This window comes from Rissa tridactyla, chromosome 3 (genome assembly GCF_028500815.1).
Source record: "Rissa tridactyla isolate bRisTri1 chromosome 3, bRisTri1.patW.cur.20221130, whole genome shotgun sequence".
Lineage (NCBI taxonomy): Eukaryota > Metazoa > Chordata > Aves > Charadriiformes > Laridae > Rissa > Rissa tridactyla.
This window is the reverse complement of record NC_071468.1, coordinates 91,842,692-91,856,840: the sequence shown is the minus strand read 5'-3', so window position 1 is coordinate 91,856,840 and position 14,149 is coordinate 91,842,692. Positions and strand designations below refer to the sequence as shown.

The 14,149-nt window shown below is 37.2% G+C and overlaps 1 protein-coding gene across 1 annotated transcript in view; it reads right to left on the bottom strand.

Moving 5' to 3' along the window:
* Positions 1 to 11,269, bottom strand: part of IMPG1 (interphotoreceptor matrix proteoglycan 1) — a 60,188-nt gene extending 48,919 nt beyond the window's left edge. The window contains exon 1 of the mRNA XM_054196312.1: positions 11,203 to 11,269. Within this exon, the coding sequence (XP_054052287.1) occupies positions 11,203 to 11,269 (67 nt within the window). The remainder of the gene's footprint in view (positions 1 to 11,202) is intronic.
* Positions 11,270 to 14,149: the final 2,880 nt, after the last annotated feature.

The following is a 14,149-nucleotide window of genomic DNA, read 5'->3' as shown; positions in this document are numbered from 1 at the left end:
AATAATGACATATATATTATGAGGTAGGTTGAACGGTGGAAAAAAATTGAGTAGTTGACTGCTTGATTATGATGAATATTGTATGAAAGACAGGAAGTTAGACAATGAAGACAACAGGGGATTGTTATTGCTTTGTAAAGCATGCCAGAGGCAGCAACCTGTAGGCCTATAACTGTCTAATTGTTGCAAGGCAATTTAAAATGATGATGCACTCAAATAGTGTTTGTTATTAAATGAAATGGAAGTAATTTTTCCACAGTGATGTCAGATCATGAACCATAAACTATATGAAAGAAATTTCCCCTGTGAAAACATGGCACTGGGTCCATGGGAAAACACAGGTGGCCAAACGCTGGATCAGCTGGGACACTGATATTTGAATGATATATGGGGTGAGAGCAGAAGATCCAATTCCACTGAAATCTCAAAGCAGACCCCTGAAATGCTCTGGAAGAAAATACCAAAAATCTTTTTGAAAGGTAGTCCATTTTACAAGTTATATTAACTATGATAGCCCAGGTCCCCAGGCAGTCCGACAAACTGGGGCAGAGGATTTTGCCACTAAGTTCTTTGATAGCTTTTGTATGGAGCAGAGGTCTTTGTTGAAGGATTTGCGTCTTCCCCAGGATTTACCCCTACGTCATTAACTTGAATTAAGAATTATACTATTCAAAAACCTGAAAAGGAAATTCTTCTCAAATGATTGTTGTAATGATTCCAAATTCTCTGTGTTAGGGTCACTATTTGGGCTTTTCAGTCTGAGAAAGTTATCCCTGTTGTGCTAGCCTATTCAGGGTAGGTGTGAACTTCTCTTTTCATTCTTTCCCTTCAATTTCCATTTTTTTTTTTTTTTGTGGGAAGGATCTGTTGCTTACATATATTTGCTCTAATAGGTTTAATTCCATTTGTATCTTGTGGTTAGTAAATTTCCCTTACTAGAGTAACTTTTATTATCATCAGTTCTTGAAATTACTTTTTAAAATTAAATTTAAGCAAAATTTGAATTGAAAGAAGCATCAACCCCTTTCTGCACATGATTGTCCAATACTTGTTTCCTAATATTTACTGAATGCAAATGGAAGAAAACCTGTCTTTTGGAACAAACATTATTTGTTCATAATTCTTCAGACCTGTGCTTTCCCCTGTGTCTGTGGAAATTCTGAGCTGAGAAATTTGTACCTAAGACTCCCAGATGGTTCAGCCATGTGCTTTACTATAATATCCCTCCATCTACAACTTTTTAGATGCTTGGCTTTCAGTTTCCTGGGTTGAAAAAAAATCTAAAAAGAGATCTGTGCTATTATGAAATTAAACCCATATATATTAGCCGATCCCTTTTCTTTTTACCATGCAACATAATAATCAAATAAATTGGAGTGGTACAAATTTTACAGGGTACATAATTTGATCATCTAAAAAATAATACTGGATTGTTTTACTATTCTTAAAAGACGACATTTTGGTAAACTTTTTTGTTCTCATTCACATGCAATCTTGCAATTTTGATCTCATGCAATCAAAAGTGCTTTGATGTCCATACAGGTCTCTCAAGCTTATGGTACTGTTCTTCAGGTTTGTTTTCAGGCAGACAAACAGTATTCATTTCTCAAATTAAAAAAATGAAATCCTTGGAATAAGGCCAGGTGGCGCCCCCGAGTCTCTTGAGACCTACATTATCAAATTTATAACCTCACCAAAAAAAAAAAAAGCAGGAGAAACTGATTTCAAGGGTGAAAGTTCCTCTGTGTTTTGAATAATCTACATGATGAAAAAGGAAAGTTACGTTGTTATTTCACTGAATTCTAGAAAAAAAGAATTTAAAGCTGTTCAGATAATTGATCAGTGGGATTTTCTTTTATTTGTTTTTATTGACACAGGAGCAAGAAGCTTGTATTCATAACTTTTTAGTATAACTATAGTGAATGCTTTTCTATACAACTTTATTCTTTTCTAGCTGTTAATAGTATCAGTTTTGGGAGGCCTCCAGTTTTCCTGTGGGTTTGGGATTTTTCAGCAATGTAGGCAATCTGTGTGCAGGAACATTTACCTACAGCATTGATTCGGAAGTAAACTTTTAGTTGGATTTGACCTTAGAAAATTAAGATGTCATTGCATACAAAGAGAAGAATTTAAAATACTGTAACTACAGGTTTTGGCAGCAAAATTCAAGGTGACATCAGGACAAAACTTCTGAAGTCTGAATAATTCATCATTAAAAGCATCACAATGATTGACATGTATGAAAAAGCAGATTAGTCTGAAAAATAAGTAGATGTTCCTAGGACAGAGAGGAATGCTTGACTGATAAATGAGACATACTGCCTTCACAATAAAATAATTATTAATTAAAAGATAAGACTTATTTAAGGGGAACTGCTGAAATAGGACAAGAGTAAAACTTATCAAAATGGGTTAATGCAACAAAGGTCACATAAACCTGTTGTTGTGATCCAATTAAATATACAGCAGGGCCAACAGCTCCTGTGTTGGTAATTCAACCAGTAGCAAAAGTACAGAGAGAGGTAATATCCTAACTCTTCAGTCACAGTCTCCTCCTGTCATGGGAGCAGTGAGGACCCCAAATTCTAATGGCACTTGCCACTGACAGACAGGATGCCCATGACACGTGCTTTCCTTCTATTGCTTTTTTAATCTTTTTTGTGACGCATTGCCTCAGTCCCAGTTGCACAGGAAGGGTCTGACTGGATGGAAGTGGCTTAGATGAGCAGGGACAGATTAAAATATAGCATGGCTTTATCATCAAATGCAGCCTAGATCCTGTGTATGAATACTAGGACCAGCACCTATTTTATCCCAGAGAAGCGTGCAACAACTCTACCTTCCCATACAGATGTGGAAGCAGAGGCCCTTTCCTTGTACTCTTGCTGATGTTTGGGGATGCTTTGCCAGTGCTTTGTCAGACACTGTAGCTCTGTTAGCTGCTGTGTCTGACTGTCACAGTCAGACACTGTGTTTGCATTGCATTTATAAACTTGTTTTCACAACCTTGAAGGCTCACAACTTTAAAAATTTGAGAGTATGGAATATTAGAAAACCTTAGAAAAATTAATACTAATATTTAATCTGCTCAGGTCTTGTCTCTGAGAGCTCAGTGCCCTTAAACACAAGATTCTATGTTTTGCTTGTACTTATCTTTGGGTCCAATATATTCTTTGACTATTTTTATTGCACACAGTGGAAGAACTTTGAGAGGAATTGCTGAGGGGGCTCAGCCCCAACAGTTGTTGTATCCTGATAGGTAGTGGGCCTTCAGCAAGGCAAAGTGCAAGGTCCTGCACCTGGATCTTGGCAATCCCAAGCACAAATAAAAGCTGGGTGGAGAATGGATTGAGAGCAGTCCTGAGGAGAAAGACTTGAGGGTGTTGATTGATAAGCTCAACACGAGCCAGCAATGTACGCTTGCAGCCCAGAAAGCCAACCACATTCTGGGCTGCATCAAAAGAAGCGTGGCCAGCAGGGCGAGGGAGGTGATTGTGCCCCTCTACTCTGCTCTCATGAGTACTGTATCCAGCTCTGGGGCCCCCAACATAAGAAGGATGTGGACCTGTTGGAGTGAGTCTAGAGGAGGGCCATGATGATGATCAGAGGGCTGGAGCACCTCTCCTGTGATGACAGGCTGAGACAGTTGGGGCTGTTCATCCTGGAAAAGAGAAGGCTTCGGGGAGACCTTATAGCAGCCTTCTAGTACTGAAAGGGGGCCCACAGGAAAGATGGGGAGGGACTCTTTATCAGGGAGTGTAGCGAAAGGATGAAGGGTAACAGTTTCAAACTAAAAGAGGGTCAATTTAGATCAGATATCAAGAAGAGATTCTTTACTGTGAGGGTGGTGAAACACTGGAACAGGTTGCCTGGGGAAGTTGTGGATGCCCCATCCCTGGAAGTGTTCAAGGTCAGGTTGGCTGGGGCTTTGAGCAGCCTGGTCTAGTGGGAGGTGTCCCTGCCCGTGGCAGGGGGGATGGAACTAGATGATCTTTAAGGTCCCTTTCAACCCAAATCATTCTATGTTTCTATGACTCAATGATTTATCTGGGAGCTAACTGGGGTAGCTGAGGCACAGGAGAGAACTCAGTTTGGAACTCACTTCTTCAGGTTTAGTGCACTTAGCCAGTGAACTACTGGGTAAGAGGGCAGTATCCACTACTGTGGGGATGTTTTGCTAAAAGATAAAGAACTGATGTTGATGCTTGGCTTCCAAATGTACACTGGCCAGAGAAGAATGCCTGTGTTCCTAAAAGAGAGGAAGAGGACTAAGGAATTTATATTAGGAATTTATATTACTACTAATGTAAATATTTTACTTTTTATAATACTATTATATTTTATATAATATAAATATATTACTACTAATATTTATATTAGTAGTAACTAATTTTAATTCTTTAAAATTGACAATGATGACCTTGGCATTTCCTGTTCAGTATTTTGGCTTGTGTGAATGCCATTCTTAAATGTCACTAAATAGTATCTAACTGTGGCAAAGAGCTATGGGGGCTAGGTCCAGCCCTCCAGCCTGCAAGACCCTGTGGACTGACGTCCACTAGCAAACTTCCTGCACAAGTACCACAAAGCTGGTGTCTGTGCACCCAGCACTACAGAAGCTTTCATGTACCTACCTAGTATCATGTGTTATGCACAAGTCAGCATCACCTTACATGTCAGAGAGGTGCTAGGCCCTGCCTCTGCAGTGGGGACTTTGTACCGAAGACAAAATACATATGATGCCTGTATCTCTTGCTTGGATTCAGCATGACAAAACACCACCTGCGCATGTTCAGAAGCTGTGCTCAAGCTCTCTGTGACATAGGCGAGGGGCTCCAGGGTCCTGATCAAAAGGTAAGTTCGGTAAGTTTCAAGCTTTTAAAGACTGTGTTCTTGTTTTCAATTAGGTCTGTACCAAGAGATTTTCCTTCTTGAGAATTTAGGAAAATGGTGGGTTTTCATAAATCCTGCTTCTTGGCAGGAGTGTGTGATGATGCTCCTTTAAACGTTTATGGAAGATGAAGCATTTTATTACTGTTAACATAGTACTCAAATAAGGCAAGTCTCCCATGAATCCCTATGTGATATATTCCTGTTGTTGTCCTTATGTTAAAAATACTAAATGCTATAGTGAAACAATCTACACCTCAGAATATATATGGAAATAAATCTGGAGAATAATGTGACAAATTGTTTTGAAATATCTGGTATAGCAATGATAGTAGTAAACATCTAAATTTTAAAAAAACTCCCAAAAGTTTTGTTCTAATTGTGTTACTTTCAAAGCTAGGAGATAGCATTAAGTAATGGTTCTTTTGCAGAACCTTTTAAATTAACCTGGAGTTACATTTTGGTACCAAAGATCGCTGTTGTCATGAACCAGTGTGCTTTGGAATTTCAGTAAGTGTGAAGAATTTCATTTCTGCAAGTAGGTAACACTGAGAAACTAAACTGGATATCATAATCCCTCAGCTGTTCCCCTTCTCCACAAATCACAAATCTGTGTAGTTTTCTATGCCAAGCAGAGAAACACAAACGTTAAACCAACAAACTGCAGAAAGAAAGCTAAGAAGATGATTTGAAACAATTTTTATGAAGTTTATTCTTAGGCCTTACAACAGAGTTCCTCTCTAGATAGACAATTTGGTAACATCTTTGAATTATGCTAACTGTACAATTCATGGCAAAATAAGTATGGTGAATTATCTACCTATTATAGATTAGAATAGAAAACATAATATGCCACTCGTAAGATTCTCCTGCTTTTGTGAATATAGTTTCATATACTGACTAACAATGAATCTCACGCTCACAATAAATGCAGTCTGTATCAACCACAAATACTGAACATGCTGAAAGTTTTATGAGTCAACACATGTGATTATGACACATTTCCTTCCTGCCTGAAAGAGAAACTCATGTTTTCCTTGACATCATATGTCTCATTTAAGGTAGAAATGTATACCATCTCTTTCAGACACATAAGCGCAAGTTCTGGTGAAGACTCCTCCTTGTTATTCACCAACTCTACTAACCACTGATGCTGTATATTCATGGAGAATATACAAGGCAGTCGATGACTTCATTGTCAACATCTGAATCCTATAACAGTCTGCTTAAGGTCCAGGACCCAGAGCAGTGTTGAAGAATGATTGCTTTTAATGTTGACATATGAAACATGTATCTACTTGTATTTCCTTGGCCATCTTAGAAGCATTTGACCTGAAATACTGTTCTGTTACCTGGAATGTTTTGCATCAAAGGATGCAAGAAAATGCTTTAAAAGTTTGAGTAGTTCTTGGAGGGATGCATCCAATCTGCAGTGCACTCCCTTGAGCACCTCTGCTATTAATTTTTTAATCAATTTTACTCAAGACATACAGCCATCCTCTGAGAAAGTCAGTGAGACAGCATAAATTCAAGTTCCAGTGATATTTTGCCATGTATGTCAACATTTCAAGAACTGTGATGGTATGGGTGAAAAAGCTATGGTGCAGAATGGTTTTATTGAGGTAACTATATTCAAATATGATGATGATTAGAATAGTTGGCATATGAGAAAACTTTCAGGAGTCAGAAGCCACAGTGCCATCTCTTTGGTTGAACTAGTGTAATTGGAACTGGTCAATTTTACTCACAGTTTTGGGACACTCATCCTGAAATGCAATCTACAGTCTGTGGTTAATTGACTCCATCTCATTTTGACATAGAGTGACTTGGACTTAACCTTACTTAACTTAGTTATGTGTCAAGCTGCATAGACCAAGTTAAGTTGGGAGGACACCTGAAGGTCACCTAACCCAGTTCCTTGCTCTAAGCATGGCCAGCTTCAGAGGTAAATGAAATTGATCTAGTTTTGAGGGAGAAGAGGAAAGGCAGAAGAACTTGATTAGAACCTCAGTAGAGGTTCTAACTTGATTAGAACCTCAATAGCCCAGTAGAACCTCAACACTGAAAAGATAAGCATGGTGACCTAAGTACAGTTAGCTATGTAGCTATGAGTCTGCGTCCTATTGATTTGCAGACATCGATGTGACTAGGCTGTTGCTTTGAGAATCAGCCTGCTAAACTCTGATATTGTCCCCCTTTATGACTGCAATGCCTCTTACAGGCCAGGGCTTCGGTTTCTATGTTACGTGTCAAGTCCTCATGCTTTTGGGAAATGAGGATGATCGTGTTACTCTGTCATAGAGGTCTATTGTAAGGTTAAAATTTGTGGTATGCTTGCATACAATGATAAGGCATGCTATAATTAAGTAAGGGTATATAAACACACTTACACTGTGGCAGGCATCAGGGTACTCCCAGATGATTGTTAGTCTTATGTTTTCCAGATATGCTACTATTCTGTAGTATCTGTCCAGGAAATAGCAGCTGATAGTGACTAAATGCCAGTATATATGTATATACAGACAGACAGATAGATAATTCTTTTTAGGAAGGGTCTGTTCAATATCACACATTCCTAAGGGGAAGAAATTGTTTGAAACACAGCTGGGCTTGCAAAGTGCAAAGTACATGGAGTGTGCAGGATAGTGCAACTAATTCCTGATAAAAAAGGAAGAATTGTGTGATAGAGAATGAGTAGAAGACTCTCATTTTAATCCCAAAGGGACTGGGAATAGGATAGAGGTACAAAAGCAGAGGGGAAAACATATATTTAAAATATTTTAAAGCATCAAAATACAGTAGAATGCATACATAGTTTTCTTTCTGGGAAGAAGACACTGTGTTTGCTAAATCTGATGAATGTTGGCCATATCACTAAACAATAATCTGACTTTCTAGCAGGTATAAGGCTCCAGGTAAAGTTACTTTACTGTAGCCCATTAATTAATGTCCTGTAAAGGAAGAAAACTTTTTATTATTAATAGTGATCACCTTGTCCACAGTTGTTTTCAGAGAGAAAATCGACACATCTAACTGTTCATTCAAATATAGTTCACTAATCACTATGGTACGGGTGTGATTATACCTGGAATTAATCTTTAAGATTCAGCAACAATATTCTAGTATTTTTATTCAAGTTTGGCTCTTAGGCAGGAAATAGATAAGATTAAAATTTGCATATCATTTAGTGTTACGTTTATTTGGGGAGGAAAAAAAGTTTTACTTTTCATTTGTTTGTAAGCACAACCAGGAAATCTAGCTTTAACTTGATAATTCTTATTTTATGGGTGAAAGTAGAAAATAATCTTAGTGCAAAAAGCAGATGCTTTTTCTTTCTTTCTTTCTTTGAAGCTTTATGTTCTTTGACTTCCCTTTCCCTTTGGCACAAATTTGCTTAACCCTTTTTTCAAGGGCAATTATAGTAATGAAGATCTGCAACACTTACTGCTGAATCGGAACAGCCGACCGGGAAGGGGTAAGTCAGAATGAATTAAAATGATTTCATAGAGCAGACACAAAGCCTTTGTGTCCTAAAGAATGACTGAGTAAATAGAGGATATTTACTTGCTGAATAAAAAATAACACTAAACAGCCTTGAACGCTCTCTGGCTCCCTTACATTCTCAGTATCAAATGTTAGGATGTACCCAGCATCAATGTATAGTTTTGGGAGTTCGAAGCTCCTCTGTATTTTGCTGGCTAGTTTGGGTTTTCAGTGTTTTACAATTCAACAGGTAAAAGGTACTGTCATATTTTGTGCATAGATTTTTTTTTTCCATCGCAAGGATTTTATCCCCTTCACTTTCCCTTCCCATTCTTAGAGATGGTTTGTGTCAGGACAGTGGCAAAGACCGAAGTTTAACTCCTGAGGTCATTTCCTGGATTCTGGCACTAGTCATGGCCAAAGATAAACACTCTTATCTCTAAAGTCTTTATGTTGCTCCCTACGGTTTCCTGTTTGTTTACGGTGGAATTGGAGGTGCTGCTGGACAACCTCCCAAATGGCTGGGAGAAGGACTTTTTTGGTGCTAAAATAAGGAGGGGAAAGAAGGATCAAAAGACCTTTCTGAGCAAGGCCCTTTTTTGTTAACCTGAAATGTAGATGTGTGTTAAACAGGAATTTGAGTTCAATGTAGTTTTGTTCACAGGGAGAAAAAAAGCAACTGATTAACCCTATAAATATTTAGAGATTATTAGTTCTATGTTTTTTCTTTTAAAATGGGAATATTTTATATCTTTGTCTCTTGTTTCTGAGTTGACATGTACTGCAAACTTCAATAGCCCTTAAAGCCTCAAGTTATCTATGTTAGGATCGCTTTTGAATGATTAATATATGCATTCAGACTACTGGGAGACCTTGTGTAGTTTTCAAAATATTTTCCATAAGTATCTGACCCTAATGCTAAGTCATAAAATAACAGCTCTGGAAGCACCCTGGCTTTGGAAAAGGAGTTTCTTAACACAAGCATTAAGTCTTTTGAGATTTATGTGCTTATATTTGAGATAACATAGTTTTAAAATATACATGGCATGACTGCATGACAATAAAAAGTAATTATCATGCATTTGCTCATACCACATATACTTTATAAAACTGGTGGGAAGGAATTTTTCCAATTATCTGTCATATGCATGTATCAAAAAAATATTTTTTCTCCTGAAAGCCATCAAAAATGAGAAAATTCCGACTGCTACATAAGCAAGATGCTATGTGAAGGTTATTATTCGTCATTGCTTCCTGAGTGTTGATAAACATTCTATGCACCAAATCTTCTGATACATCTCTTAGGGAGATAACATACAGTTCTGTACTCCTCTCTGTCAAGATATTGTCCCAGAATTTTGCTGAAGTCTTTTATGGGAAAAGTATTGTAACATACAATCACAGTTTGCAATGGGCAAAACTATGTGACCCCACTTTTTACATTATCACTTTCTCAGTTCATAATTATATATATGGACTCTAATGATACCATTAAGTATGCAAGAACTACCTGAAATTAATTCAATCTCTTTCCATCATAGAATATGCAACTTAAATGCAAAAGCAGTGCATTTTGATATACCTTTTCTTCCTGTCAGAGATGAACTATCACTCATTTTCTCATTTTTTGTCACATTTAAAAAATAACATTAATGATTAAATGACATTATTTACATGGAATTAAAAAGTAAAATCAAAGAACAACAGAATATAAATGTATTGTTAACTAATACATTACTTTATCCCCAATATTTCCAATATTTTCTCAGTACTGTAACATTAGAGAAGATTTACATAATTTCAGTGAGATACAAGAACTGTGTTCTTTATTTTTTAAAGAAAATCTGTGCAAATAAAAGCAAGACTAAAAGAAATGTGATTTGTAAATAAAGCTTTCCCAGTAGTATTGACAGGAGACTATGTTTCATACTGTCTCTTTAACAAATATTTAAATACCATTGAGGAGACTTTTCTTTTATCATTTTACATTCTTTGCATTTAATTAACATGCCTGAGATTGACATAAAATAGGAGGTCATTCACTTGAGCAAGCATAAAGCAGTTGTAATGTTGGCTTTTAATTCAATTATATAAATACCAAAGCATAGATGGAAAAGTTAGTAAGAAACTTTCCCCAAAATTAAACATGTTCCCCAAACCTCTAAATCTATTGACTATTGAACTGAACAGGGAAAAATCACGTCACCATCTTTTCTTTTTTGTTGTTGAAGAAACATTTAAATTCTTGTGAACCTTTAAATGTTTTTAAAAGCATCAATATTTAGCTGTTGTTTTCTTGCAAATAATTTTGCAATTATTATTACACTAATCCTTACTATTATTGCTATTTTTTGTATATGTATGTGTATGGTTTATTCCTCCAGAATTTGTGTATCTAAAAGTTTTTGAAGTTGTTTCTGACAATGGCTAGTAAATACAAAGATACACTTTACTGCTTTCTCTTCATTCCAAGGATCGTGGATCATCTTTAACAATGTCAGCACTTAGGTGTTCTTTCAGCTATTTTTTCCACTTCCATATAATTGTTTTAGAAATTATATTTTTTCATAACAAAACATATGCAGGTAAATTGAAACTAAATGACATCTCTTACAGAGACTGTAAAGCCTGGGAAACACACATAAGAAATATTGGCAACGTTTCTTTTTCCAACTTTATAACAGTGTCAGTAACTTTACTGTCTCTAGATGAATTGTCAAAACACCAAATTCCAAAGAAAGAATTCTGTAATGTGAAAATATCCTGATCTTTCTTTTTTTTTCAACAATTGCAATGTAAATTAGCATAACCTTTTATATATGAACTTACCTCTGCTTCCCTGAACTTGGAGAGCAAGGCAAATGATCAAAAATATTAATCCAGTTTTCAAATGCATGCTGTCTATTGATCATTCACAGTTTTCAAGAACAATCATGCAGGAAATAAGAATATTTAAGTCAAGTAGAAGAAATTTTTTTTCTTAAAGAACTAAAATCCCCAAGCGTCTTCCCTCTTTTTTTACTTTTCAGGTGTCCCCAGCCTTGAACCGCATTGAATTGCAACTAGGCGAAGAGTGCAACAGGTGCCAGAATGCAAGAGCTGGACAAACCCCTCCAACGCACACACTTCTAGCCTGGGAGACTGGAGTGGTAAGACAAGAGTGACGAAGTTTTTAAAAAAAAGCAGTGTCTGTTTCTGGAATAATCTGTTTATCTGCTGCTCAGACATAATCCCTCTTACGGTCCAGCTGGAAGAGCTTTCTTCATCTTATTAACCTTATGGAGCAGCATCTGTCAACCCCAGAAGACTTCAGTAGCACCATGGTAAACAACGGAAGTCTCTTCTAGTGCCCATTGCCTTTGAACATTGTTCCTTGGGGCGTTCCGAAGGTATGGCATGTGAGCAGAGGCGAAATCATGGGGAGAGTTATGGTGCTATTTCCAAACCAATGATCATAAAACCCAGGGAACTTCCTTTGAAGAGGAAGACAGCTTTTCCTGAAAGAATGTACTATACTCAGCTTTTCCACCGCGTATGTCTTGGAAGCCCCTCTCCCTTCTCATACCGAAAGGTTGCTGCTGCGATATTCCTATCAGAGCAGTGATGATGATGTTCTGTGACAGCAGTGAAATGGTGTGACTCAGCAGTAAATTGCAGCAGTGTTCAGGGCTGGCACAATCTGATGCCAAGCTGGGAGTGGGGGAGGGAAGGTGCCGCATGGAGGGACAATAAGAAACAGTGGTGGGAAATGCTGTTTCAAGCACATAGCTATAACCAGGCCAAGAATTGGCAGTGAGTGATTACACTTTTCAAACAGCTCTGTTCCGGTTTCCCAAATAACTATTCTGGTTACGTATTTGGCATGTGTAAGTGTGCAATACTTACTTTTTAATTTCCAAAACGTTTTTTTGTGTTGCATTATACCTAAAAAAGATACCAGATGGGCATTTGTAATGGTCTGTCCCCTGTAGAGATTTGTTGTGCGAGTGTCCTTTAACGTAGGAAGTATCTAGACTGGCAGCAAGAATCTTGTTTTCTAGCACCGTAAGTACAAGTTACTTTAAGAACAACCTTCAGTTGAACCCAATCAGTATTCTATTTTTACTCAGGATTTAAACAATGGTAACCTCTCTCCCTTCCCGAGGTTGCTACTATGGAGTTGTTAACTACTCAGACCAGCTAGTACAGAGACTAGGCTGGGACCAAATAAGATCTGCTTTTTTTCTTATTTTCACTATCTTTTTCTGATTTTCGGTGCTCATTTTAATGCTTTATGTATATTGTTTCATGCACACTATTTTATTCTTCTAACAAAACAAGAAGACCTTGCCAGCAGCACAATGCCAGCATCTATAAGCATGTTATAATTGAAATATGAAGTGCCCGCAATATGTTATCTTATTTTCAGTTGCTTCAACTCTCAATCTGCAACAATTGGAAGTTTAGGAAATTTTTATGAGGGTGGTGGAATCCGCTGTTTCCGGTGACATCTGAAAGTGCAGGATTGGTGAAAGTCATAGATTATTTCCTCAGAGCACCATAGACAGCAAACTCCCTATGGAATTTGGTAGGAATGTGATCCTTTAATTCCATTAGGAATCTAATTTAAGCATCAGACTAAATTTTGAAAATGTGCAATAAAGAGATTTGCTGCAGACACTTGTTAGTGAAGCCTGAGCCAGGAATCAGAAATCCTTTATCAAAACTTTCATTTAAAAACTTATTTTTGAGCCCTTCACATGTTGGAGAAGACAAACATTTAATAAAACATACTCTTAGAGATGAAGGAACAGGAGCAATCCTAGAATACACCACAGTGTTGTTTAGTGTCAAGTTACGACATAGGGAAAATATTGAACTCCATAGGTAAACTGGGACTAAAAATTTGTAGGGCAGAAGTCTGCATACTTTGAGATGATGCCTAAATCATGAATATTTCAAGCTGTTTTCTGTTAAGGCAGTGCCTTCTATGTATTTCCATTTAATTAAGAAATTTTGTAACTAACCTTGATAACTGCCAGAGTGAAAGCAAACAAGAATGATAAACACTCATTAAAGCTAAAACGATATTATCTAGGGACCACTCCATCTCTAAGTACTGCAGTCTTTAATTATAGGTCACTGTTAATTAATCTAGCAGTGCTTCTTCTGGTTGGTTTGCTGTCAACAATAATTATATATTGTTAAAGAGGCGATTAAAAAAATTCTACTGAAATTCAATAGTGCATTACAAATATACTACCAAGACATGGGAAGGGCAAAACTATGCTAAAATATCCATTCACCCAGGATAAGTGCTTGTAAATGGGTTAAATCAGACCTGTTAATGGTCACCTCAGAGAATCACTACACATATCGAGAATAATACACTGATGTGCTGTTTAAATACAACTAAAGCTGTTTCCTTTAGTTGCAGAAGAATGACAATTTAGACCATCAAAGACTCCATTTAGACTTTTGATATAAATTGTTGGTAAGTCTGGGGCTCAAGGCATTGTCACATAAAGATGATCTAAAAGTTGCTGTGCACAGTGCTGAATTGTAGGTACACTACACAGATGTATAAATTAGGGCACCAGACAACTCATGTTCCTCATAAAGGCAAGTCAGATTCTATACCATCCCAGTCAGAGTCTATACCATCTAAGTTTGACTTCTTGTTTTAGTTGTCCTGAGTAATTTCTCCTACTGGTGTAGCCAACTGTTTTCCTTATAATCTCCATGCTGCATTTACCTGAGAGACCTGTCCCACCCTGAGGAAGGGGAGATCTATAAT